The sequence below is a fragment of the Oncorhynchus tshawytscha genome, linkage group LG34, assembly GCF_018296145.1.
Source record: "Oncorhynchus tshawytscha isolate Ot180627B linkage group LG34, Otsh_v2.0, whole genome shotgun sequence".
Taxonomy (NCBI): domain Eukaryota; kingdom Metazoa; phylum Chordata; class Actinopteri; order Salmoniformes; family Salmonidae; genus Oncorhynchus; species Oncorhynchus tshawytscha.
Window position 1 is genome coordinate 13,645,124 of NC_056462.1, and position 27,979 is coordinate 13,673,102.

The 27,979-nt window shown below is 43.1% G+C and overlaps 1 protein-coding gene across 4 annotated transcripts; it reads left to right on the top strand.

The window, feature by feature from the left end:
• The first annotated feature begins 1,551 nt into the window (after nucleotides 1–1,551).
• Nucleotides 1,552–27,695, top strand: LOC112262379 (SH3 domain-containing protein 19). 4 transcript variants are annotated; one of them, XM_042311825.1, is made up of 21 exons: nucleotides 1,552–1,627; nucleotides 2,606–2,695; nucleotides 11,226–11,265; nucleotides 13,216–13,256; nucleotides 13,621–13,660; nucleotides 14,100–14,235; nucleotides 14,580–14,760; nucleotides 14,974–16,113; nucleotides 18,262–18,372; nucleotides 18,861–18,973; nucleotides 19,742–19,782; nucleotides 19,910–20,141; nucleotides 20,357–20,425; nucleotides 20,643–20,789; nucleotides 21,179–21,251; nucleotides 21,663–21,793; nucleotides 23,010–23,298; nucleotides 23,923–23,969; nucleotides 24,179–24,365; nucleotides 24,790–24,899; nucleotides 26,620–27,695. In XM_042311825.1, exons 2-21 carry the CDS (start codon nucleotides 2,629–2,631, stop codon nucleotides 26,728–26,730), a joined length of 3,306 nt encoding a protein of 1,101 aa, XP_042167759.1. In that variant the 5' UTR covers nucleotides 1,552–1,627; nucleotides 2,606–2,628; the 3' UTR covers nucleotides 26,731–27,695. The 4 variants fall into 4 exon arrangements, with proteins under 4 accessions (XP_042167759.1, XP_042167758.1, XP_042167761.1 ...); XM_042311824.1 differs by lacking the exon at nucleotides 1,552–1,627 and adding an exon at nucleotides 2,050–2,375; XM_042311827.1 differs by lacking the exon at nucleotides 1,552–1,627 and adding an exon at nucleotides 2,050–2,375 and having other exon boundaries at nucleotides 15,079–16,113.
• Nucleotides 27,696–27,979: the final 284 nt, after the last annotated feature.

Consider the following 27,979-nt stretch of genomic DNA (forward strand, 5'->3'; position numbering starts at 1 on the left):
TCCACCACTATCACTAGCCGGCCCGCTAGTTTCTCGAAGCTCCGCTACAGCTAGCTTCATAGTTGTGTGCACAGTTTGTATATGCCGGTGTAGGTTGTGCATAGAACCGGCTTTATATGAGATTTTGTTTTGGAAAATTCTACACTGGGCTCTAACGTTGTCTACATTATTAAAATGCATCCAAATGCTACTGTGCTTCCGAATCATTTTCCAGCTGTTGTTTTCACAGCTGTCCTTCCTCTCTCTCCTCAGCTGCTAAGTGTGTGACTGTGAGTGAGTTGGCTCGACCCTCCCTCACGCATCTTTGGTTCATTGGTTGACACCAATTATTCATATCTTAATTTTTATAAATAGATTTGGCTCTTCTGATATGCGAGCCGGCTCCCAACATTCACCTACAAGAGCTCTTAGAGCTGACTCGTTTCGCGAACGACCCATCACTAGTTTGTGAATGTGAGAGCAGTGTGAGAAGTCAATGCACTGTAAATGATTGCCCTTCACACAATTGTTTTCTATACAAAACAAGGATTTTAGCCCTGTATTTCAACACCTCTTTTTATCCTGCCTAGCCCAGATGATCAAAGGACTAGGCTATTCCATCCTAAACAATAATAATTGAATGGCAATGTAAAACCATACAAACATAGACAACTGTGTCCACCCAAATCCTGTTCGGAGATCAACAACCATGACTGAACAGGACTGTTAACAGTGTCACCTGTTCTAAGGAGCTCTGTGCCAGCTGCCATTCTCGTCACAGGGCTCGAGTTGGAGCAGCTATTCACCGTGTTATTATTCTCTGCTGTAAAAACAAGGTAAACCTGTGTTCTTGGTCATGGCAGACTAAGTAGACTTCTCATAGCGGATGAGGAATTGACATTCTAGAATATGTTTATTTGCACATTGTGTATTGTGAAAAGTATATGCACACGTATAATTTCTACTTTTTTTTAACATAAAAATACTGGTTATCCTGAACTGTATGGTTACCCGATACCTTTGTAAACAACAAACTCATTGTTTATTTATTATTACGTTTGATTATTTCTCTATTTTCTTTCTCTCTGCTTTGTTGGGAAGGGCTGTAGTAGGCATTTTCCTGTTAGTCTACTACACCTGTTGTTTACAAAGCATGTGACATTTGATTTGAACTGTGCCAGGTGCTGGCTAGTAGAAATAAACAAGGTAGATGGGGACATCTAGTGCTTATAATTTGAAGTACATCTCCTGAGAAATTGCTCAGTTGACTATGAATCTTTCAGACAGTCTCAGTGGTATTTCTCTGTCTCTATGCTGTAGAGAACATATAATGTGCTTGGACTGTGTGCCAATACTCAGATATCAAACTTGGGGATTAATTAATAGATGTGCAACACCCAAAATGGGATTCAAAATACTACCTCAGCGATTTGATTTCCTAGATGCAATGGTAGGCTATACTGTAATAGAGATAGTCTTCAATGTTTGTGCTTTTTGTCTATGCTTCACAATAGATATAAAAGTCAGCCTTTATGTTTTTACTCATGATCAAAGGTGTGATGAAGATTTGTCCTCTGGAGGTCGACTTTAGGCAGCCATGTCAAAACCAAACGATCATCGTCAAACACACGGTCAGAGGCTGGTTGTGGTGAGTCAGACCATTCTGCTGTAAACGAGTGGTCTTTACTGGCTAACTGTTCTTTGTCTAACAAGATAATACCTGTGGAACTACCATGCCCCAAGGAGACGAGGTGGGAGACTGTCTTGTCTTCACCCGAGTCAGGTGCGAGTCACACACTGGTGGTGCAACAGGGTGGGAGGAAGAGTTCGTACAGTATGGAAATCAGATTACCTCGAAGAGAAAAATATACATTTGTATATCTAATCATTACGTCTAGCTTGAATAACTACAACATTTGTTTTTACACAACTCAACCCAGTTAGTAGGCTAATATGTAAAGTAGTAAGTAGGCTGCCTTTTCATTTGTATGTGCTTCAACAAAAAAACAAAAACAGCATCTGCCTGTCTCTGCAAGCCGTAACATGTAATGAATGACTAGCATCATCACTATGGGCGGCCGTCTGGGTATCGATGGGCAAATAGCGGTGCTTTGGGTGTTTAAAAAAATGTTTTATGGATAACAGCTTCCCCAATACGCACAAGAGGACACTGTGACCACTCATTCTGTTTGGCTACAATTCTTTGTGTTCGGGTCGCAGTGGTTTTACTCAGACATTCTGGTGAGGAGAGAAACTTTTGTCGCGGTCTGTCAACTCCACTACACTCAGTTGTTCTCAATTCCCGGGACACCATCTCCGTTTGTGATACCACTTTTGCCAGACAATTAAATTCCTGTTGTTGACATTCGGGTCGGGCTACTGTCGGTGCGGACAAGGTAGGGAACTATAGCCTAACTACCCCTCATATTCTACAAAATCACATTAACACAAACACAGTTGTAGAAAGTTATACTCTGTGACCGGCGTAGGCCTACTTCGGGTTTTCTCAACTCGTAAAGACCCAATTTTACTCACCAGCCGAGACTGTTCACAACACACATTTAATTAACCACCTCAGTCAATACTTTTTTTAATGACACGGTTCTAATTTGCTGGAAATTACCAGGCGCCGCAGTGTTCTCGTCTCCTATGGCTGAAGCCAGAAGAGAAGAGGAGGAGGAGTTGAGGGATATACGGAACCGAAATCAAGCAACAGGTATGTTCACTTGTCAACAATCTATCGTCAACGTCTTGTAATTTTGATACAGCGTCTCCTGAAGTAGGCTACATGTGTTTGACACTTTGGGGTACTATAATTTCAAAACGTGGACTTTTACCTTTTTAACCCATGAACATGACAACTTGGAACAGTGTTCCGTCATGAAACATATGGTTAAGTGTGTAGGAAATTATACAATTTAGCTGAAAATTTAATTAATATAACTTATTGTTGTGAAGCAAATGTTACGCAATTCTACAAATTGTTCCATTCCTTTGAGCTGAGATCTTTTTGTTGTTGCAGCTTTGAAATGCAATTCTATGCATTTTCCCATGGCTAATGGTGTGTTTCTCTGCTCAAACATTATAACAAAATCAATGGGCATGTAACCTGAATGCCCACTTTTTAAAATATTATATTCTCCCTCACTGTCTAGCTTTTATTTGATTGTTAGTTCTCATATGATATTATTAAAAAATGCAAATAGTAAAATATATTTTCTGCCTGCTTTCTATCTGGTTTTGATTGTTTAAATTGACACTGAAACTGTTTTTCTATCTGAAAAATACTACTTCAGATGGTAGAGTCCAATCAACAAGATCAGCTAGAATGCTAACTCTTCTTGTAGACTTCCTGTCATTGCACTAACACTAGTTAGCATTGGCTCGTACAACTACCTTAAACTTCATTCATACTTGATGCAGAGACATACAATGGTATCAACGATTGTATTCTGTTGCAGCTAGCAATTTTCCTAAAATAATCATTGTTCACATAAAAAAAATCCAAGAAGTATCTATGTAAAATATATATATATACACAAACCTGAGTTTGAAAATCCTTGCTCTCTCACTTCTCTCATGCCTTCTAGCAACAAATCAGTTTCTGCCTAAACCCTAGTTCTGTACCATTACAGTATCTAGCTGCTATGGTTGACACAATGCCCTCACTACGTCATTCAGTGAAAGTATACTTGTATACAGCAGCTGGTAGCAACTACCTGCGTGTATCAGATACAGCAGTCAGTAAACAGTGCTACAACCACAAGGAAATGGTCTGGGAAACTCTGCCAGCCAGACAGGAAGGAAGGATGACACAACAAATTGTACATCTCCTGACACTTAAAATATTCCTCATCTCATGCCAGCCAAGCTGTGTCATTTGGTGCGAACTGTGTTGCTGGAAATGCATTTGGAAAACCACTGGCACTTGGCAGACTGTTACGGTTGTCTTCCGTCGAAGGAGAGTCGGACCAAAATGCAGCGTGGTAAGTTAGATACATATTTAATGATGAAGAAACACGATAATACAAAAACAACAGCCTATCTGGTGAAAACAAACACAGAGACAGGATCAATCACCCACGAAACACTCAAAGAATATGGCTGCCTAAATATGGTTCCCAATCAGAGACAACGAGAATCACCTGCCTCTGATTGAAAACCGCCTCAGGCAACCATAGACTTTGCTAGAACACCCCACTAAGCCACAATCCCAAAACCTACGAAAAACCCCAAAACACACCACAAAAAAATAAACCCATGTCACACCCTGGCCTGACCAAATAAATAAAGAAAACACAAAATACTAAGACCAGGGCGTGACACAGACAGGTTGAGCTTGTTAATTTTGGCTCTGTATATTTTTGCTTTTGTCGTTTAATTTCCTGATGAAATCACTTCTAAAATGTGTTCATATTCATATCTCTTATGCCACACAATCTTCATGTAGATCAAGAGAAAGGGTTGTAAATGAATACATGTATGTAGGCTTTATCCTGGACTTCCTGATGGGCCGCCCCCAGTTGGTAAGAGTTGGCAAAAACACTTCTGCCAAGGCTGATCCTTAACACTGGGGCCCCTCAGGGGTGTGTACTTAGTCCCCTCCTGTATTCCCTGTTCACCCACGGCTACGTGGCCAAACACGACTCCAACACCATCAGAGAACTGGCAGTGTGGTGCCAGGACAACAACCTCTCCCTCAATGTGAGCAAGAGAAAGGAGCTGATCGTGGACTACAGGAAAAGGAGGGCTGCCATTAACATCGACGGGGCTGTAGCGGAGTGGGTCGAGAGTTTCAAGTTCCTTGGTGTCCACATCACCAACAAACTATCATGGTCCAAACATACCAAGACAGTCATGAAGAGGGCACGACAAAACCTTTTCTCCCTCAAGAGACTGAAAAGATTTGGCATGGGTCCCCAGATCCTCAAAAGGTTCTACAGCTGCACTATCGGGAGCATCCTGACCGGTTGCATCACTGCCTGGTATGGCAACTGCTCAGCATCTGACCGTAAGGCGCTACAGAGGGTAGTGCGAACGGCTTAGTACATCACTGGGGCCAAGCTTCCTGCTATCCAGGACCTATATAATAGGCGGTGTCAGAGGAAAGCCCATAAAATTGTCTACCGCATGGCAAGAGGTACCGGAGTGCCAAGTCTAGGACCAAAAGGCTCCTCAACTGCCTCTTCCCCCAAGCCATTAGGCTGCTGAACAATTCATAAAAATCACCACCAAACAATTTGCATTGACCCCCCACAGATTACCTCAACCCTGCACACTGACTTGGTACCGGTGCCCCCTGTATATAGCCATGTTATTCTTATTGTGTTACTTTTTATTACTTTTTATTATTAGTCTACTTGGTAAATATTTTCTTATCTTGAACTGCACTGTTGGTTAAGGGCTTGTAAGTAAGCATTTCACGGTAAAGTCTACACTTTACCGTACCGCATGTGGCAAATAAAGTTTGATTTGATTTTAGTCATTGCGTCTGGTTTACTATTTTACATTTCAATGGCTGTTGGTATATTGACCTTTCCCTCACCTTTGAATTCTGGTTCTAAACATGGTTCTATGCCGAGCAATTTCCAATCTAACAATGTGTTTGGACCCATAGAATGGTTAGACCTTCCTAGTGTAGTTAGGGGAGAATTAAGCAGCAACACCTGTTGAGCAAACACCTGACATCCCAGTAAAGACACACCCCACCCAACACAAGCCTCCATGCCCAGTGTGTTAGTTCAGGCCTGGGTTAACTGCAGCTGTCTATATTGGGAGATCAGGCTGATCTCAGGCATGTGTTCTGTTATAATCTCCACCCGGCAAAACCAGAAGAGGACTGGCCACCCCTCATTGCCTGGTTCCTCTCTAGGTTTCTTCCTAGGTTTTGGCCTTTCTAGGGAGTTTTTTTCCTAGCCACCGTGCTTCTACACCTGTATTGCTTGCTGTTTGGGGTTTTAGGCTGGGTTTCTGTACAGCACTTTGAGATATCAGCTGATGTAAGAAGGGCTATAGAAATACATTCGATTTGATCCTATGGGCAGGTGGGTTGACTGTGTAGAGAGTGATGGAACAGGCGAACATGAACTGTTGTCTTGTAACTTGATAATGGTGCCAACTGCCAACTCTACTTCACATGTGTGTAGGCTAGCTAGGCTATATCATATGAAGTTATTTGTCACAAGCTGAGATTAGCCTATTAAGGCTTCAGTATATGCTTGTCACTTTTTAAGAGTAATGTACATTATCTCCTATGCCTCCTATGCCACCGTATGATGCCATATGTTATCATTGATGATTACTTTGTGCATACTGTTCTTCATCTGCATTTTCAATTGGCCAAAGTTTAATCTCCTTGCATTGAGCAAGATCTCCGTTAGACTGTCATCTCCCCCTAACATCCATGGATGACTCCTCTTTGACATCACCTAATCATGTCTTGATATGAGTCATGTTAAGAATCAGCTCCTGACACTGTGTTATTCATAGGTGACATGATCATGTCTGTCTCCTCTTGTCTGTTTTTCATGCAAGGATAGAGCGCTCCATATTCACAATGTTATGCTTTTATAGTCGTGGACATAACATCTGTTCCACTTTGACTGTTTATTATTCCAAGCAGAGTGTGTGTGTGTGTGTGTGTGTGTGTGTGTGTATGTATGTATGTATGTATGTATATATATATATATATATATAACTTAGACCCCATCATCTCTCTCTCTGTCTCTCTCACCCTCGGGTGGCGGTAGGAGTATGGAGAAGGAGAAATTCATATTTTGTCTTCCTTTGAAGAATCGTGTCTCCCTTAGCTGAGGCTTATCACTTAATACAAATCCAACCATCATTAGTATTTGGCAATTAAACTGTCTATTTCCAAAAAGGCATATTAGATTTTAATTGACTCGTCCCATTTTTGTCCCGTTGTAAAATACTAGCTTCCCCACTCGACGTCGCCAAATTCATTACTTATCAATTTGACTCCACATGGAGGCAGCCCAATGACAGCTGTGAAATAACTCTTTTCTTTTGTGTGATGAAAAGGCTCTCAAATATTAATGTGGAGCCTGTTTCCCTTGTAGCAAATGAGATGTACATATTAATGTACTGTAGAGCCTCAACAGAGAAAATAGATGTGCAGTGCACCAAAGCTGGTGTTTCAATGTCACCCAGAATGCTTCACTCTTTCTGGCAGATAGTTTATCAGTGATTAACGATAATAATGATAAATTGATGTTCAATAATTGACACAATATACTTCTACTGGCTAGTCCAACTGACCTGTCTTCATAGTGCTTCACATGGGGGGTTGTGTGCAAAACAAGTATGAAAGTGTATACACACTACTGTATTTCACTCTGCATGAGAGCGTCTGCTAAATTAATACAATTTAAACAAATGTATTTCTGCCCGATAGTTTATCATTGATTAACAAAATAAAAAGATGTTCAGTAATTGACACACAATATTGACTTGGTTCCTTATTTCTACTGGCTAGTCCAACTGACCAGTCTGGTCCACGGGTTTGACTTCCTACAGAACATCTCTCAGAACTGACCCACAATGGCTCTGGATTGGACACGGTTAATGTGCAGCTGTTGCGTTCACCCATCAACCCACTTACCCAGCCATTAACCCCCAGCCCACCCTAAATCATTTGAAACACTCCCTTTGAGAAAGTATAGGGAAGACTTTGATTCTACCCTATGAGGACATCAGTGTCTGTTCTGCCTGTGTGGGAAGTAGGATCCAAGGATATGAAAACCCCTGGAAGTCTTATGGGGTTCTGGGAAGAAGCAGAGATTCCTGCTCTGTATAAATAAACCCAGAATATGAGAGATCACGTTCCTGAACATGCCATGTTACCGGGGTCAGGATATAGAGGAAGATGCTTCTTTATGAACTGACTAGGGATGGGAACTAGCTCCTTGTCTCCACACTGCTGTGCCTTCATAGCCTAGCCCCACCCTCCATGGGATGTAACCTTACTTCTGACCTCTCTGGTTGGTTTGAAGTCCTGGGAGTAGCTTGCATATTAAGAGGCTTTTTTTCTACACTCCCTCTTACCACTTGTTCTTTACAGAGGGCTGCCCCAGTTCTGAGTGATGTTAACATGTGTCATAGTGAGTTGTTTTGTGGTGTTTCTGTATGGGTTCCCTTCAATGGTTATTATTATAGCTGGTCTTTTAGCAAGCAAATCAGCTTTAAAACCATATCTCTGTTTCTTTTCTCTTTAGTGAGTTAGTTGTTTTGCATCATCTCTTGTTTTGTTGCTTCTATTTGGTGTTAAAAATTATATTTATTTCATATTCAATAGGCTATTAATCCTATATTTTTATTTATTCGTTTATTGTGTAATTGTCCATAACCTGTCATGGGATATTTACTATTAAAAGCCCTCTGAAGGAGGAGTCCATGACCTGGCAAATGTCTCTCTCCCACCACTCAGAGAAAGAGGGTTGAGCCTCTTCACTAAGCCAGCAATAATGAGTATCTAATGAAAGTACTTCTATGGATGGAGTGCTTTTCTGCCTGGTTTCTACAGCTATATCTTATCTAAAATAAAAGTGAAAGTGTGTTTCATAATGGTCGCACAACCTGTTGAGTGACTTCTAGAAAAGAGGATATGTTATGGCTCAGTTGGTAGAGAATGGCGCTTGCAACACCAGGGTTGTGGGTTCGACTCCCACGGGCGGACCAGTACGAAAAAGTATCCAAAGTCGCTTTGGATAAGAACGTCTGTTAAATTACTAAAATGATGTGGCACTGTGTCCGGATGTATTATCTATGATGGATTGGAATAGAGTAACAGTTGACTCCACCTTCTAATCCAGCAAAGCATAGTCCCACAGTATGCCAAGGTTTTTAATATGTAGCCTACTTCCTAACACTAACGTAGACCGATGACCAAATAATAGAGGTATGCATGTTTCCAGAGCAGGGAGTGGTGCTACAATAGGGAAATACAAGGATCTGGCCAACAGAGATGTGGCGTCAGAATGGGTGTGCCCACCATTAACACCCTGCCAATAGGGAAGACGGACAGAAAGACACACAGTATTGTGCTCTCTCTGACACAGGAAGACATGTTGATTTGATTCTGTTAGATAAACACAGGTGTTGGGCTGGAACAAACCCAGAACAACCCTTATAATAACATAAATATGCACTCAATGACCTAGTTCAGTTGGTAACAAGCAACGCCAGAAGAAAGCCTGGCATATTTGTATTTTGTGTGAACTGTGCCTTTTTTAAAATTAGAGCAGAGGGTCATTTGTTTTGTAGTGTTCCATCAGTAGAGCAGAAGAGTGACAGTAGAGTGGTACTTCCTGAATGGCCACATTCCATTTGATCACATTGGCCAAGTCAACACACCAGCCAGTATGGAGAGAGAGAGACCCCTCCCTTTCTCTGTTGTCGTTCGTGGTCATGGAGTTTGTTTCTTTACACAGCAACACATAGCATGGAAAAGTAGGGAGGGACTTGAAGGAAATAATACACACCATTTTGGGGGACATTTGTGAAGTGTGTTTAAAACGTTAACAGGTAGGAGCCTCTCTTGTTGCTATGTTTCGCTGTGAGATTATGTTGTCAGTACAATTCACAGTAGGTTATCGACAGTACTTTCAGCTGGGATTGCTCTGTATTCCAACTGACAGCTCGGTAACTTGTAAATGAAGCACATGTTGAATATTGAAAATCCACTAGATATTGAATCCTATTCGTTGTTCCATTGCACTTGCCTTTGACCAGTGTGTGTATGGCATTGTATCTACCGGTATGTAAATGTCAAACGATTTCCTCTTGGAAAACCTCTCCCCATTCTGTCTTTGTCACTGTAACTGAGGCAGGTAAACAATCTCTCACAGACCAAAGTGCAAAGAAATGTGTGAAAATGTCTCTGAGGATTTGATTCACTAACAAACTGTTACTTCCTTTTACCTTTTTTGTTTCATAGTGAGGTAAAAATGTTACATTTACATTGTAGTCATTTAGCAGACACTCCTTTCCAGAGCGATTTACAGTTAGTGCATTCATCTTAAGATAGCTAGGTGGGACAACCACATAGCACATTTTTCCTCAGAGTAGCTTTCAGTAGAGTCCGTAACATAAGTTTGAGGCAGAGGCATATGGCAGATAGCAAGTGTGACATTGTAACAGTATTATACTGTTTGTAAGAGAATGAGGCGATGGCGTCAGGTTCTTAGCAGGATGCTAACAAAAATGAGCATCAAAATATTAAGATGGCTTAATGCATGATTTTTAACACAAAGGGATCCTAATATCCTCATATGACCTACTTTTCTGATGTATTTTAGTTCTTATGGCGCCAAGGCCTCATACACTCATATACTGTAGTATAGTCAAATGAATGTAAATGTTTGCTTAGCTGCTGTGCTCTGTAGACCACTAGCCAGTCCACCTCCTCAGAGAGCTCCAGTTGTGGCACTCAGTCAGATCTTCATCTATTGTTTGTGTCTGAAAACCTGGTCACTGGTTGAAAGTGAAGGAAATAAATAATACAGGTAATTCAAGTGTATTGTATGACTTTGAACCTGTGATCACTGATGGAGCCGACAGACATGGCAGCTCTGCTTCTAGCTCCTAAGCAATTTTGCAGTATTTTTTTGTTGTTGTTGTGTATTGTTAGATATTACAATACACAACAATAACAACAACAACAAAAAAATACTGCAAAATTGCTTAGGAGCTAGAAGCAGAGCTGCCATGTCTGTCGGCTCCATCAGTGATCACAGGTTCAAAGTCATACAATACACTTGAATTACCTGTATTATTTATTTCCTGTGCTGTTGGAGCTTGGAACACAAGCATTTCACTACACCCACAATAACATCTGATTTTCTTTTGAGATTGTAGCTATACAGATCATGGTTCAGAGATAATGTCTGGCTTGATGAAATAAAGATGAGAGCATTAACAAAACAATTATTTGTGTTTAGAAATTGTTTTGTTTTTTAAAATGCTTTTGCTATTTGCATGTCAATGTCATTCTTTGTAACTGGTTGATCAAGAACAGACTAGAATGTTGAGCCAGCTGAATGTAGTTGTTCAAGTTTTTGAACGGCAAGAAGGTATGCAAAGCCCATAGTTATTTTGTTCACTTGTCCTGTGTCGTTGTACCTGCAGCTTGCTTTGTTTGTGTACAAAATGCGGGTATTTTCTTAGCTAGAAATTGATCTTTCAAATGTGACCGTTAAAATGAAAACGCTGGTTACTTTTCTTTTCAGATCGAACAGAGAGAAATAAGTCTGAGGCTCTTCATTCCAGGTAAATTATCCATATCATTGAATTACATATTGGGCATTTTCAATGTGTCTGTCTTGCTCAATACAGAGAAGGAAACGTGTTAATACTGTGATAATGTTGCACGGTCCAGTATAAACACTGGGTTGTTCCAGCTCTACCTAGCCACCTCTGTTGCTCCACGGCTCTGGCAGGACTGCAGTAGCCAGAACACTGTCTCTTTAACAGGCAGCTCTGCTGAGGGAGAGTTGTGAATGGTGCAGGGTAGCAAACAATGCGCTGATCCATCCTCTTTGACAGACGGTCGGACACTGTGTCCACTGTGTCCGAAGGTCAGAGCTTTTTGAATGGGGGACCAAGCCACACTGACTCAGTTGTTGACGCCCCTAGAGCCAAGTTGGTTACCGTCCAGGGTTAGGGTCAATTCCATTTCAGTTCAGTAAACTGACTCCAACCCTGTAACCTTTCTTTCACAACATGGTATACCCTACCTCGATAACTCATTAAAACTCAGCACCTTTTCAATGTCTTCCAATCCAGGGTATTGACACAGAAGGAGGCTGGTGGGATGAACTATAGGAGGAAGGGCTCATTGTATCTGCTGGAATGGAGTGAAACAGTTTCCAGATGTTTGATGTGTTTGATACGTCAATTTATTCCATTCCAGCCATTACAATGAGTCCGTCCTCCTATAGCTCCTCCCACCAGCCTCCTGTTAAAGTACAGCAAACGTCAACGTGTTCCAATAGAAACCTTTTTTTGTTGTTGATTGTTGATCAACTATTGGACGTTTAACCTCTATTGTTCTATTTGTTTATGGTCTTAGCTAATAGTCCTAATTATCCACGTAGTGCAGGGGGCGTGTTGCTGTCTTCCTCTCCAGATGGTTTACATCACATCTCCAGTTCAGTTAATGAGCAGGATGTGTTGAAGGTGCTGGGCCTATGGGGGTCTGGTCTGGATCCTGTTCACAAGACCCTGTTCCGTTGAGACTGCGTAGTTGGCCCTTCTGGGAACATATTCTTGCACAGCCTGGGAGGGGTGCGGTGTCAGCTCCAACACTACACTAGTCAGGAAGTCAGATCAGACCTGGGAATACAGATCAGCAAGAGGGGTGGTTATATTGCAGAAGTGCACTTTTGGACGCCACACTGGGCTTGGTAGATGTATGTGGTGGCTGGAGGAGGAGAGGTTCGACTGGGGGTATTTCTGAGTCATTGTTACAGTACCAGATGGGCGATGCCGAAGGATATTCAGTGGATTGGATCTGCGTCCTGCTGCGTTTTTAAGGGTTTTCTGGAGAGGGATTGTGGAAAGTTGCAAGCGGGGTTGAACTCTTCAAAGGGCTTGCTTTTTAATGATTGTCCTCTTTCTTGTGCCACCGTCTCTAGTACTTGTCTCATTCTCACTCTGATTACTGGCGTATAACAGGCGCATGTACCGGAGGTAGGCTCTTCTTTTGGTTGCAGTATGCAGCGGTAGCTGTGCTGTGTGGATTGGAGTTGATGATAGAGTGAGATAGAGGATGTGGCCATCCCAGTGGCAACTGCAGTGCAGAGAGGACCACTGCAGCTAAAGAGGTTTGATGCAACTATCAACGCTGTTGTTATCCTCCTTTGGTGTTACACTCTGCACTTATTCAGGTCTTTTAGAGGTAAAGGGGTATATATTATCTCTTTTACTTTATCGTATATGAAGTCTAGGATACCTATGGATGACAATTAAATGTTTTCAAATGTCAGGATTATTTGCTGAGTTTGTCATTTATTTTTGTTGAGAATTCCTCTGTCCTGGTTCAAGCCTATAAAGGTGGCTGGTTGGCTTGTGGATAATTAGCACTGTCTGTCCAGTGTAATCGGTGGAGTTTGACTGTTGCCAGCATTATACTTTGCTTTCTCAGGTTGTATAAATGTAAGAAATCTTATTGTCCAGTCAAACTCTCCTCTCCTCATTGGTAACTCTTCTCTCTTCCAGCCAAGGACCTCTGTCCTCAATACGAGCTGCCATCAAGCGAAGTGAGTTTCTCATTGTTGAGTTTGTCCATTATTTGGTATATTCTCATACTTTTATATTGTACCTAGCATGATTAAAGTCTGTCTATAGCAGAGGAGGCTGGTGGGAGGAACTATAGGAGGATGGGCTCATTGTAATGGCTAGAATGGAACGGAGTCAAACGTGGTTTCCATACATTGATGTGTTTGACTCTGCTCCATATATTCCATTCCAATGAGCCCATCCTCCTAGAGCTCCTCCCACCAGCCTCCTCTGGTATATAGCTATTGTACATGATTGAATCCCCCAGGTGTTTTTTTTATGTCTCTTTCAATTCATTACATATCAGATTGAAAGAGATTAATTTCCTATAATTTTCTCCCACAGCGAGAACCAGCACCCAAAGTGAACAAACCAGAGACAGAAGGTAAAGTAAACAGAGGAAGTTCATAATACTTCATGGTCTGTCTGTAGCTCTCTGATTGAATACAGTTCTACTCTCATTATTCCAAAAATCAAACCCCAAATGCTTCAAGGTAAAGTGCACCGTGGCAAAAAACTTGTGCTCTACAGTGCAATACATCTTTTTCATTTGAAACATACTGATTATTTATGTTGACTTACAGTCCTCGGCTCAACTGGTGAATAACCATTAAAGAAAGTAATATGGTCTATAAAATGGCATATAAACAAAAACAAAATTATGGCCACATATGGTGTTCAAAAAGCTATATAATGATTTATGACAATTGATGGCTACATAAGGCTTTCTGTCAACATACGACAAGTGTCAACAGTCTGTTGCATGTCACATTTGGTTGAGGCAGTCTTCTGTATTGTGCGTAATGGACTTGTTTGTCTTTCAGACGTCCAGAGATCACCATCCTGTCAGCCGAGCCGCTCGCTGCCAACGGCTGGTTTCCAGGGGCTTCTGGGGGATTTACGGCAGCCTTGCCTCCCTCGCAGCCCATCTGGGGAGGGAGCATCCAATCAGATACCCAGGTACTGTTTATTTAACTAACATCAGCCTCTAATACTTGGACTGTTCACAGTTTGGGTGTGTTCTGCATGGATTTGAACTTTTGCCATTTTAACCTTACCATGTTCCTGTGTCTTTCACAGTTTTCAGTGTAATGTTTCAGATCAACTACTTTCCAAGCAAACATAATTTGGCAGTGAAACAAGCACGGCAGGTTCTGCATGTTGTAGTACTATAGGACATCAATGTAGGACGGTAGCAAGCTTGCATGTAGAATACAAGTTATAATAATCACACCGCTACACATTTGCTTGGTCAACGTGTGTGTGTGTGTGTGTGTGTGTGAACCTTCTCTCTCGTGTCTTAGCCACCACCATCCTATGACCAGGTGATCAAGGAGAAGACCCAGGAGACCGTTGTCACGCTGACCGCCACCCGCCGGAGATCCACGACCATTGCCACGCAGACCGACCCTGTGGAGGACGACACCGCCGCTGGCCCAGAATGCACTGCATCCTCACAGCCAATAGAGAAGAGACAGTCTACAGGTGAGGCTTGTGAGAATGAGAATGATGATTACAGATGGGTTAGCTGACAACGTCACGAAAACTCTATAGTTGGCAAATATCATATCCTTGTATTACCACGACTAAAACAATGTAACGTCACTTTTTAGTCAAAGTTTTTATTTGTTTTTTTTTATACATCTAAGTGGTGTGAGTATAGTCTAAATGTATTGTTTATAATCTCTTGCTTCTCAGTGAAAATAAAGCCAAAAAAGCCACCAAGGCCATACTTACCCAAGCCTTTGCAAAGTGACTCTACCACTGCAATAGCTGTATCTGATTCTGGTCTTATCCAAGTAGATGCCACAGCCACTAACACTAAGAACCAAACTGACCCCAAGTCAGCCGCAGCCCAACCCAGCCCAACAGATGCCAGCTGTGCAATCCCAAACACCCGGTCTCTCTCTCCATCTGTTTCTGTACAATGGGATGGGCCAATAATACCTTCCGAACCCAGCACTATCACTACGTTCTTAGAACCTACAGTCCCCTCCTCATCAGTCCCAGTAGCCACTGAACGTCCCATCCCGCTTCCTCGTTCCAAATCCTGCAAACAGACAATCACAGAGGAGGTCAAAGTTCAGACTCTGGTCAGGCTCAGTGACAGTGGTTCCAGCTCTGTAGATGACACAGCAGTCGAGGCTCCTCCCTCGGGGAAGTACCTACAGGAACTATTAGATGTGTTTTGTCCCGAGGACCAATGTGACCAGAACACTAGTGACGCTAGTGACAATCAGACGCCAACTGACGGGAGCGACCAAAGCGAGGAAGGTGACGAGGACGGTGACATGGCCGCCCTTCACAGCCAACGTAACATCCGGGCCCGGATCCAGGCCTTTGAGAGCCAGGAGGGCGATGGGGAACCAGAGTTCAAACAACCAGAGCCTCTACCCAGGAACGTGCACCTCAAACCCCCTGTGATTTCAGCCAAACCAGCCCCAGCCCTTGCCCCCAAGCCCTCAATCAAGAAGCCCAGTAATGGCAATAACTACCAGGGGGCAATCTCCATTTTCTCCACTCCCTTTATTCCTTCCATCCCAACCCCAGCACCCAGACCCATGCTCCACAGAAAACCCAGTATAGTCCCAGAACCAAAAGAACCGGAACCAGAGGCTCCACCCCCTGCCAAGACAGCCATCCTTTCCCGGTCGCGGCTCTCCATAGCGGCCAGAGCCAAGAACCTCTTCCCCCAAGAGGAGGATGAACCCAGGTTGGTACCTCCTATCTCTCCAGAGAAGCCTCGCAAGGAGCCGCTGGGCCTCAACCTCAACAACCACAACTCAGCCTCCATCACCACCACAGAGGCAGTGAATGAATACATGGACAACCCCACGAGTAAGTACAGCAGCATGCATTTCACCACTGACTTAACTGGTTAACTTAGTAGTATAAGTGTTCTAAGTATAGTTAAAATACATATCAGCTCATTTATAACCTCTTTATCGACACTACATTTCAAAAAACGTCCCTAGCCTGCAGTTTTTTAAATTAATTTAAATGTATTTATTTTTGTTTGTTTTTTAATTTTATTTCACCTTTATTTAACCAGGTAGACCAGTTGAGAACAAGTTCTCATTTACAACTGCGACCTGGCCAAGATAAAGCGAAGCAGTGCGACAAAAACAACAACACAGAGTTACACATAGAATAAACAAACGTACAGTCAATAACACAATAGAAAAATCTATGTACAGTGTGTGCAAAGTAGTAAGGTTAGGGAGGTAAGGCAATAAATAAGCCATAGTGGCAAAATAATTACAATTTAGCATTAACACTGGAGTGATAGATGTGCAGATGATGATGTGCAAGTAGAGATACTGGGGTGCAAAGAGCAAAAATAAATAACAATATGGGGATGAGGTTGTTGGGTGTGCTATTTACAGATTGGCTGTGTACAGGTTTAGTGATCGGTAAGCTGCTCTGACAGCTGATGCTTAAAGTTACTGAGGGAGATATAAGTCTCCAGCTTCAGTGATTTTTTTTTTGCCATTTGTTCCAGTCATTGGCAGTTGAGAACTGGAAGGAAAGGCAGCCAAAGTAGGAATTGGTTATGGGGATGACCAGTGAAATATACCTGCTGGAGCGCGTGCTACGGGTGGGTGTTGCTATGGTGACAAGTGAGCTTAGATAAGGCGGGACTTTACCTAGCAAAGATTTATAGATGACCTGGAGCCAGTGGGTTTGGCGACGAATATGAAGCGAGGGCCAGCCAACGAAAGCATACAGGTCGCAGTGGTGGGTGGCATATGGGGCTTTGGTGACAAAACGGATGGCACTGTGATTGACTACATCTAATTTGCTGAGTAGAGTGTTGGAGGCTATTTTGTAAATGACATCGCCGAAGTCAAGAGTCGGTGTGATAGTCAGTTTTACGAGGGTATGTTTAGCAGCGTGAGTGAAGGAGGCTTTGTTGCGAAATAGGAAGTCGATTCTAGATTTAATTTTGGATTGGAGATGCTTAATGTGAGTTTGGAAGGAGAGTTTACAGTCTAACCAGACACCTAGGTATTTTTAGTTGTCCACATATTCTAAGTCAGAACCGTCCAGAGTAGTGAATCTAGTCGGGTGGGCGAGTGTGGGCAGTGATCGGTTGAAAAGCATGCATTTAGTTTTACTAGCATTTAATAGCAGTTGGAGGCCACAGAAGGGGGGTTGTATGGCATTGAAGCTCTTCTGGAGGTTTGTTAACAGTGTCCAAAGAAGGGCCAGAAGTATACAGAATGGTGTCGTCTGCGTAGAGGTGGATCAGAGAATCACCAGCAGCAAGAGCGACATCATCGATATATACAGAGAAAAGAGTCTGCCTGAGAATTGAACCCTGTGGCACCCCCATAGAGACTGCCAGAGGTCCGGACTACAGGCCCTCTGATTTGACACACTGAACTCTATCTGAGAAGTAGTTGGTGAACCAGGCGAGGCAGTCATTTGAGAAACCAAGGCTATTAAGTCTGCAGATAAGAATGCGGTGATTGACAGAGTCGAAAGCCTTGGCCAGGTCGATGAAGACGGCTGCACAGTACTGTCTTTTATCGATGGCAGTTATGATATTGTTTAGCACCTTGAGCGTGGCTGAGGTGCACCCATGACCAGCTCGGAAACCAGATTGCATAGCGGAGAAGATACGGTGGGATTCTAAATGGTCGGTGACCTGTTTTTTCACTTGGCTTTCGAAGACCTTAGAAAGGCGGGGCAGGATGGATATTGGTCTATAACAGTTTGGGTCTGGAGTGTCTCCTCCTTCGAAGAGGGGGATGACCTCGGCAGCTTTCCAATCTTTAGGGATCTCAGACGATACCAAAGAGGGGTTGAACAGGCTAGTAATAGGGGTTGAAACAATTGCGGCGGATAATTTTAGAAAGAGAGGGTCCAGATTGGCATTAAGGGTGTAAACATTGCTTAGAATTTGTCATATAGTCCTAATGCAGGACCTATATGTTGACAAAAATTGAGGAGTCAACACTGGCCGTCTCTATCTCTCTCCAGACTATATCCCAGTGAACCCTGTGCGCAGTGATGTGGGCGGTGGCAGCTCCTTCAGCAGACAGACTGTAACCAGAAGACCCACCACCATTAGAGTGCCCAGTAAAGGAAACCGTGAGTCTAGTCCTCCTGCTCTACTCTCTGAGTCGTGAGTTATGTGGCTCCATATCCACATATGTATGACCTTATATAAAGGTCCTCTGATCTCCATCTGGGTCTACCCAAAATAAAACATTTTGACATAACCAAATGATGGATTAGATGCTGTTGATTTCCTTTTGCTGGCGAGCCATTTTCTCAAACAAACTGTAGGTGTGGATGTTTGAATGTGCGTGTCTGTGCTTTGGTGTCTTAGTGAGTGTGTACAGTCGACTCCTGATAAGTGAGTCAGTTAATCCGAATTTCAATACTTTATTTACTTCGACACGTAGTTTGAGTATGTGCATGTTCCATCTCAGAGCGTTCATTCATGGCAACACCAAGCCATTGAATTAGTGCAAAAAATACAATGATTCCAAACCTTTGCATGAATTAAGAGTTGACTGTATGGTTTGTACAGTACAGTGTGTCCAGTCTAAAACGTTGACTGTTTTCTCTCTCAGTGTTCGATGGGACTTTGGACAACCCTCCTCCTCTCCCTGCACAGAAGCCTGTAGGGTCACTGCCACCCCCCGTGACCCGTAAACAAAGCATCTCAACCCGCTTCCCCTTCCAGGTAAGTGCTACCACCTTCCTTCCCCATATACTTCTCCAACAGAAGCACTATTGATCCACAGTAGGCTACCTAGCTTCTCTTCTGCTACTAGAAAACAGGAAGTACAAGAGATTACTGACATAGTTCTTCCTCCACACCACCGTGATACTGCACTCTCTCTGGGGAAGCCAGAGCCAGTCAATAGCTCCCGGCCCGGCTTGGCTATGACATAACTGGGCTTTTGTGCAGCAAGAAGGTTTAGCTAAAAGGACATAAAAATGGAAGTCAAGGTGCTACTTTGTATTTTTCTTCAGCGTCACTCACGATTATCTAGTGTCAGTTCATTCATGTTGGCTTGAAAACCAGCCCTGTCAGAAGCAGTGCTAAACTAGCCTGACAAACCAGGCTTTTACCTGGCCACCGCCAACATTCACTTCCACCTGCGGTTGGTTCTCAACCGCAGACCACACAAAGGGGCCAGTGTAGTGTGAACAATGACTGACTAGTACTGTAAAGCTAGCTGTTAGCAGTGGCTAAGGAAGGGCACATTGAGCAGTCATTAACTCGGTTGCTATGGTTGCCCTAGTTGCTGAGCCCTGTGATGGTAGTAGGCGTAGTAAGTCTGTTTTGTTCAGGGGAGGTCATTCAATCCCATGTGGTGTTAAATGTGATCTGGGAGAGATTAGAGAAGTACCCTGGTTGTCATCAATTCACATCTGTTTCTAGACTGCCACGTTGCTTCCTTGAACATAATAGTAACAACCTTTTTTCTGTTGATTTGAACTGTAGGAGTCCTTTGATTCTGAGCCCATACCGGGCCTCCCTCCTCGGTCAGTAACATCACATCGTGGGTCATTTTAGGGGATAAAGAGGGGTAAAGATCCATTGAAAACATATTAGATACAGTCCTAGACACATGGCTTTAATTAACTTCATACTGCTGTTGATCTCTTCCAGGCCTGGTGGGGCTAAGGTCCTCCCTCCTCGCCCACCTCCAGCAAAAGTAGGCCCAGGAAGGCCACCCCCGCCCCGGATAAATGGTCCACGTCAATCCCTCTCTACCCGTAGAGCACCAGCTTCATCAGCAGCTTCATCACCCAAGCAGCCCCAGGCTCAGAAGCCCAAGAATAAGGGACCTGTGCTTCCCCCCAGGCCCAACCCTGGCCACCGTCTCTACAACCAATACACGGTGAGAGCTTAGAGTTCCAACCCTGCTCTGCCCCTGCTGCCCCCGAGGTAGCCTGCTCTGCCCCTACGCTGCCCCCGAGGTAGTCTGCTCTGCCCCCAAGGCAGATCCATGGTGGATTTCAGTGGAACTGTTGTGTACTGTAGTTGTGGCAAGTGTCACATAGTAAGTCTGTGTATGTTTTCTGAATGTTTTCTTTGTCATGTGTGTTTGTCTAGCTTGGACTTCCCCACGGGATAGCAGAGTTTGACTACAGTGGGAGAGACACAGGGGAACTCTCATTCCAGGTAAATCACTGTCTGCATGTGTTGGAGGTTTTGCTTCTAGCAACAACAAGAACATGATATGAGAAAATGTTACTGACTACTGTATTTAAACCTGATTTGATCACTAGTTTTATGGATTTACTTATTTCACCTTACTGTTTTGTAATACATTTTTTCTGTAAGGAAAATAGAATTTAGTAGAAATCAATATCAAATGCTTCTTGATTTTCTCCCACAGAAAAATGAGTTGCTGCTGCTGATTGAGCAGCTCGACCACAAGACCTTTGAATGTCAAGTGGGAGACATCCGGGGCCGAGTCCAGAAGTCTCACGTGAAAGTCATCACTCCTCTCTCCAGTGCCCCAACTAAACCAGCTCTGTCACAAGTAACGTCTTCAACCATTTACAATGAGCTGTCAATCAAAACATGTCTGCCCTCTTACTTTCCAGGCAACTTGGCTACCCCCTATTTTGTTTGGCTACCCCCTATTTTGTTTGGCTACCCCCTATTTTGTTTGCCTACCCCCTATTTTGTTTGGCTACCCCCTATTTAGTTTGGCCACCCCCTATTTTGTTAGGCTAGTCAAACTAAATAGGAGGTAGCCAATGTTTAGTATATCTACACCAATTGGTTTTTATTTCTTTGTAGCCACATAGGAACTTTCCTTGTGAACGTGGAGTATTTTTTTGGAGTTTAGTTTGTTCTCTAAATCCCTCTTTTGTAAGTGTTTCTGTAAATTTCACATATACCTGGATGTGTTTTCTCTTCTTACAGGGCGTCAGCACAGTTGGGCCTCGTAGAGGCAGCAGTGGTCTGCAGGTGCAGGTCCTCCATGACTTCACCCCAGGTACAGAACAGTACCTACTCTGGCACACTGACCACCACAACACACAACCTAACAAGTCTCCTAACAAACACATTGGCTATTGGACTGTACACCTTACAATATTTTAAGTAATTTATTAGATTTTAATCATGTCAAATAAATTCCAATATGGTTGGCATGCTTTTACAGCTGTTTTGAGTTCCCCCAAACATGTCCACGCCAAGTAACTTTTAGAATCTAGAATCTAGAAGAAAAAAGTGTTTACAGATTTGAATCACCTCAAATAATTTGCAATATGTCTGGCATATATTTATTGCTTAGTTGTTTTTCCCTCAGCAATTGATATCCACAAAGTAGAGTTCATGCTAGAGTTTGTGTTGTCAGTTTGTGTCAGCAGTGGGATTTGAATGACATGTGTTGTATCCTATCCAGAGGGTCCAGGGGAGCTGGGTCTGAGGGAGGGGGATGTGGTGACCAATGTGGAGCAGGTGGACAGTGAGTGGTACCGCGGCTCCTGTAGAGGCTCCTCTGGCTTCTTCCCTGTCAGCTATGTCAAAGTTATGGTAAGACTTCAGTCAATGTTTCAGCTATAGAGATAGGGCTGGTTTCCAAGATTCAGATTAAGCCTACTCCTGGACCAAGCCTACTCCTCAATGCCCTTGCTGATGGAAGGAGGTTTTCACTCAAAATCTCACGATACATGGCCCCATTCATTCTTTCCTTTACACGGATCAGTCGTCCTGGTTCCTTTGCAGAAAAACAGCCGCAAAGCATGATGTTTCCACCCCCATTCTTCACAGTAGGTATTGTGTTCTTTGGATGCAACTCAGCATTCTTTGTCCTCCAAACACGACGAGTTGAGTTTTTACCAAAAAGTTATATTTTAGTTTCATCTGACCATATGACATTCTCACAATCTTCTTCTGGATCATCCAAATGCTCTCTAGCAAACTTCAGACGGGCCTGGACATGTACTGGCTTAAGCAGGGGGACTGCTCAATTAATTTGAGTCCCTGGCGGCGTAGTGTGTTACTGATGGTAGGCTTTGTTACTTTGGTCCCAGCTCTCTGCAGGTCATTCACTAGGTCCCCCCGTGTGGTTCTGGGATTTTTGCTCACCGTTCTTGTGATCATTTTGACCCCACGGGGATCTTGCGTGGAGCCCCAGATCAAGGGAGATTATCAGTGGTCTTGTATGTCTTCCATTTCCTAATAATTGCTCCCACAGTTGATTTCTTCAAACCAAGCTGCTTACCTATTGCAGATTCAGTCTTCCCAGCCTGGTGCAGGTCTACAATTTTGTTTCTGGTGTCCTTTGACAGCTCTTTGGACTTGGCCATAGTGGAGTTTGGAGTGTGACTGTTTGAGGTTGTGGACAGGTGTCTTTTATACTGATAACAAGTTCAAAAAGGTGCCATTAATACAGGTAACGAGTGGAGGACAGAGGAGCCTCTTAAAGAAGAAGTTACAGGTCTGTGAGAGCCAGAAATCTTGCTTGTATGTAGGTGACCAAATACTTATTTTCCACCATATTTTGAAAATAAATTCATAAAAAATCCTACAATGTGATTTTCTGGATTTCTTTTCTCATTTTGTCTGTCATAGTTGAAGTGTACCTATCATGAAAATTACAGGCCTCTCTCATCTTTTTAAGTGGGAGAACTTGCACAATTGGTGGCTGACTAAATACTTTCCCCCCCACTGTATAGGATGTATACAAATGAGTCCAGCTATTTAATGCTTTCAATATGTTTTGATTATGATTTTTTTCTCTATTCAGTCAAATGCACCAACACCGACCAACACAAAGAAGGCAAGACCCCCCCCTGCAACAGTCAGTGGACCAAGGTGTGTGGCGCGGTTCGACTTCGAGGGTGAGCAGAGTGACGAGCTAACCTTTTCTGAGGGAGACGTGATTCAGCTAAAGGAGTACATGGAAGAGGAGTGGGCGAGGGGACAGATAGGGGCCCACACTGGAATCTTCCCCATCAACTTTGTGGATATCATAGAAGATCTTCCTCCTCCGCCACAACCACAACAATCATTCCCCACCAAGATGGCACTACCTGGTAGGACTTTTAATTCAAGGACCACTTCTTAGCTTGAAATGGAATATACTGTATATTAAATGACATATCACAGACGGGGCCTTTAAATCATTAAGGAACCTCGGCTTGAGATGTGTGTCCCTATCTTGACATTGTAAACATAATCAGAGAATTGGAGACATAGGAATTTTCCCACGGAAGTTCATGTCGTTCCAGCATGCTGTATCTGAGGTCATAGTGTAAAGTCAAAGGAGGCCAGGCCACAAACACAGTGAAATATTTATTCTTGGCACAGGGGATTTTAGCTGTATCGTCACATCCTGTACCCCTATTGCAGTTTATCCACCAGTACAAAAGGTTTCTCTAGAACTACTCCATCTCTCTCGTAATGTGTAGGCTGACACTTCCCTCTGCGGAATGTATGGAATCTGTGCAACATGTTTAAGTCAGGAGCTCTGTGTAAGCCCCTGTACGAAGGCCTTGTTATTAATACGCTACAGCTCACTCTGTGTGCTGCATGTACTTCTCACTGGCTCTAGCAGTGTACTAGTGTACGCCCACACACTCATTCCCCATTCAGTTTTATGTTCAGCAACTGTCAACACAATATGCTTTCTATCTGAATATCGCTACTGCATTTCTCAGGCATGGTTTCTTCAACCAAGACCCAAGAGGCTGCCAAAGCCATACAGGTATGGTTCATGTGGTACCGTTACCAGTCTTTACAACATAACAAAAACTAACGTCACGATACAGGTGTACATGTGTCAGTGTTTGGCCTTAGCTGTAGTCTGGGGTAGCCTAATGACCTCTGTGTGTATATCCAATGATTAATGATTGTACTTGTGTATGAGACCGTGAGTATGAGAGTGTCCACTAACATGTATATCCCTGTCTATAGTCTGGTTCGTCAGGAGTGGAGTGGGCTGTGGCTCTGTATGACTTTGTAGGCCAGGCAGAAGAGGAACTGTCCTTCCAACAGGGAGACCGTATCCTGGTCACACAGCATGTAGACTCCGAGTGGTGCTCTGGAAGGCTTAACGGTAGAGAAGGATTCTTCCCCACAGCCTTCGTAGAGACCAGCTCAGGTAATAATAGGGCATTCTTATGGCGCCATCTTATGGTAGGAGGTGAATTTATCTGCTTGATATATAAATCTAGGAGTTTTAAATTTTTTAAATTTAATTCAAATAACTTTGCCGGGGTGATTGACACATGACAAAAAACAACTACTGATACATTCAATGTAAAACCCAGTTTGAATAGGCCTATATACCAGAGGCAGGTGGGAGGAGCTATATGAGGATGGGCTCATTGTAAATACTGGATTGGAATTAATGGAACGGAGTCAAACATATGGTTTCTGTATGTTTGATACCGTTCCATTAATCTTTAAAATGAGCCCATCCTCAAAGCTCCTCCCACCAGCCGCCTCTGACAGATATTCCTGGACTACTCATAGGGCAACATAGGACATTTAAGGTACTGATGATTCCCTTTGTCTCTGTCCAGGCAACTCTCCAGTGTTGGACAGACAGCAGAGTGTGACTAATGGAGAAGGAAGCAGAGGGAAAGCGCTGTTCGACTTCACAGCTGAATGTGATGAGGAGCTCTCACTGAAGGTATTTCTGTCTACATTCAATAGTTAATTACCACAAAAGAGTTAACATTCTGTTTATTACAGTCAACAGTCGTGTGTGTATATATATATATATATATATATATATATATATATATATATATATATATATATATATATATATATATATATATATATATATATATATATATATATATATATATATACTGCTCAAAAAAATAAAGGGATCACTAAAATAACACATCCTAGATCTGAATTAATTAAATATTCTTATTAAATACTTTTTTCTGTACATAGTTGAATGTGCTGACAACAAAATCACACAAATTATCAATGGAAATCAAATGTATCAACCCATGGAGGTCTGGATTTGGAGTCACACTCAAAATTAAATGGAAAGCCACACTACAGGCTGATCCAGCTTTGATGTAATGTCCTTTAAACAAGTCAAAATGAGGCTCAGTAGTGTGTGTGGCCTCCACGTGCCTGTATGACCTCTCTACAACGCCTGGGCATGCTCCTGATGAGGTGGCGGATGGTCTCCTGAGGGTTCTCCTCCCAGACCTGGACTAAAGCATCCACCAACTCCTGGACAGTCTGTGGTGCAACGTGGCGTTGGTGGATGGAGCGAGACATGATGTCCCAGATGTGCTCAATTGGATTCAGGTCTGGGGAACGGGCGGGCCAGTCCATAGCATCAATGCCTTCCTCTTGCAGGAACTGCTGACACACTCCAGCCACATGAGGTCTAGCATTGTCTTGCATTAGGAGGAACCCAGGGCCAACCGCACCAGCATATGGTCTCACAAGGGGTCTGAGGATCTCATCTCGGTACCTAATGGCAGTCAGGCTACCTCTGGCGAGCACATGGAGGGCTGTGCGGCCCCCCAAAGAAATGCCACCCCACACCATGACTGACCCACCGCCAAACCGGTCATGCTGGAGGATGTTGCAGGCAGCAGAACGTTCTCCACGGCGTCTCCAGACTGTCACATGTGCTCAGTGTGAAGAGCACAGGGCGCCAGTGGCAAATTTGCCAATCTTGGTGTTCTCTGGCAAATGCCAAACGTCCTGCACGGTGTTGGGTTGTAAGCACAACCCCCACCTGTGGACGTCGGGCCCTCATACCACCCTCATGGAGTCTGTTTCTGACCGTTTGAGCAGACACATGCACATTTGTGGCCTGCTGGAGGTCATTTTGCAGGGTTCTGGCAGTGCTCCTCCTGCTCCTCCTTGCACAAAGGCAGAGGTAGCGGTCCTGCTGCTGGGTTGTTGCCCTCCTACGGCCTACGACTATTCCTCCACGTCTCCTGATGTACTGGCCTGTCTCATGGTAGCGCCTCCATGCTCTGGACACTACGCTGACAGACACAGCAAGCCTGCAAGACTCTGTCTCATGCTACCACTAGAGTGAAAGCACCGCCAGCATTCTAAAGTGACCAAAACATCAGCCAGGAAGCATAGGAACTGAGAAGTGGTCTCTGGTCACCACCTGCAGAACCACTCCTTTATTGGGGGTGTCTTGCTAATTGCCTATAATTTCCACCTGTTGTCTATTCCATTTGCACAACAGCATGTGAAATTTATTGTCAATCAGTGTTGCTTCCTAAGTGGACAGTTTGATTGACTTGGAGTTACATTGTGTTGTTTAAGTGTTCCCTTGACTTTTTTGAGCAGTGTATATACATACACACACTACAGGTACTAGGCCTACAGTATAACTTTCCTTTCTCTTGCTATAGGCGGGGGATATCATCACCAACGTGGAGTCCATTGACAATGAGTGGTTCCTGGGAGAGTTGAGGGGGAAGCGAGCATTGGTGCCTAAAAATTATATCCAAGTGCTGGCATGAGTAATCTACCATTAACAAAGACACTGGGGAACTACTTTGTGTCTGTGGTTTCATCACGAGTAATGTCTTTTGAACTATGGAAATATGAACCTGAAAGATGACTATTCCAAAGTGCCGTTTTGCCCCACTGGACTGCAGTACTCTACTTTGAAGCTTAGAACTACATTGTCCGGTCAATCTCCCACAGAAAGCTATTGGGTGTTTTTTTAATAGTATTTATAAATGTGAAATGATCACTTTATTTGGATAGTATGACCACATACAGATGGACTATCTGCTGATAAGCAACTGCTTGCGAAGGTTACAGTAAGGGTTAGGGCTAGTTGAAAAGTTACTGATAGAGCATCTACAGATGGACTACAGACTATCCAAATAATGTAATAACTTTGTATGACGATGCATCTGAGAATGGCTGGCTGTAACATGCATTCATATGAAGTTCCTGCCACAAAACCCTTACCGGCTTTGTTCTAATCCAGATATGCAGTATTTAACATGTTGACCACACCATTGCACATTAAATAGAGCTGTTGTAGTACAATATTTCCTCAAACTATGAATTGTGGTTCTTACAATACTGCATGTATGTAGCCCCCTAAAAGCCTTTTCTGGTGGCTAATTGTGCTCAAATGCTCATGAATGTTTTTTTTAGACTTCCATGAAGTCTATTCTCCTTAACAGGGTCATTCATAACTTTGAGGAAAGTGTCAAGGTTTGACATTAAGAAAAACATTGGTAAAGCTTAAACAGTGTTTTTGTTTTAGGTGTATAATCCTCACAGGGTTGAAATGTGGATCGTAAATTAGCCATAGACCTGAGTGAGCAACATTGCGGTAGTGTATTGGTGAATAGGATTAACTTCTCTCAAACATGAACATTTAGGTAATTGTCCAAACAGGGTGGGTAGAAATTTTATTTAGCTTTGCACCATTGTTTTCTCACCAAATAAATTGATACTTCCTGAATGTGGCATTGTAGGAAGGTGTTTTCTTAAATGGAGAATTACAAAACGGGTTGGAAAGTGATCAGGGACAAATCAGATTATTTTAAACAATGTATGGCTTATTTCTCAGAAGTTGATAGCACCCGGGGACATAGCAAAACAAACATCCACTGAAAGGTGTTAAACATATCTTGAAAGGGAATTTAAGGTAAAGGATACTGTGGCCTTGTGGGATCCACATTTTACACCAAGATTTTTTCCTGAAGACATTAAAGGCACCACATAGGAATGACCCAATAGCACATT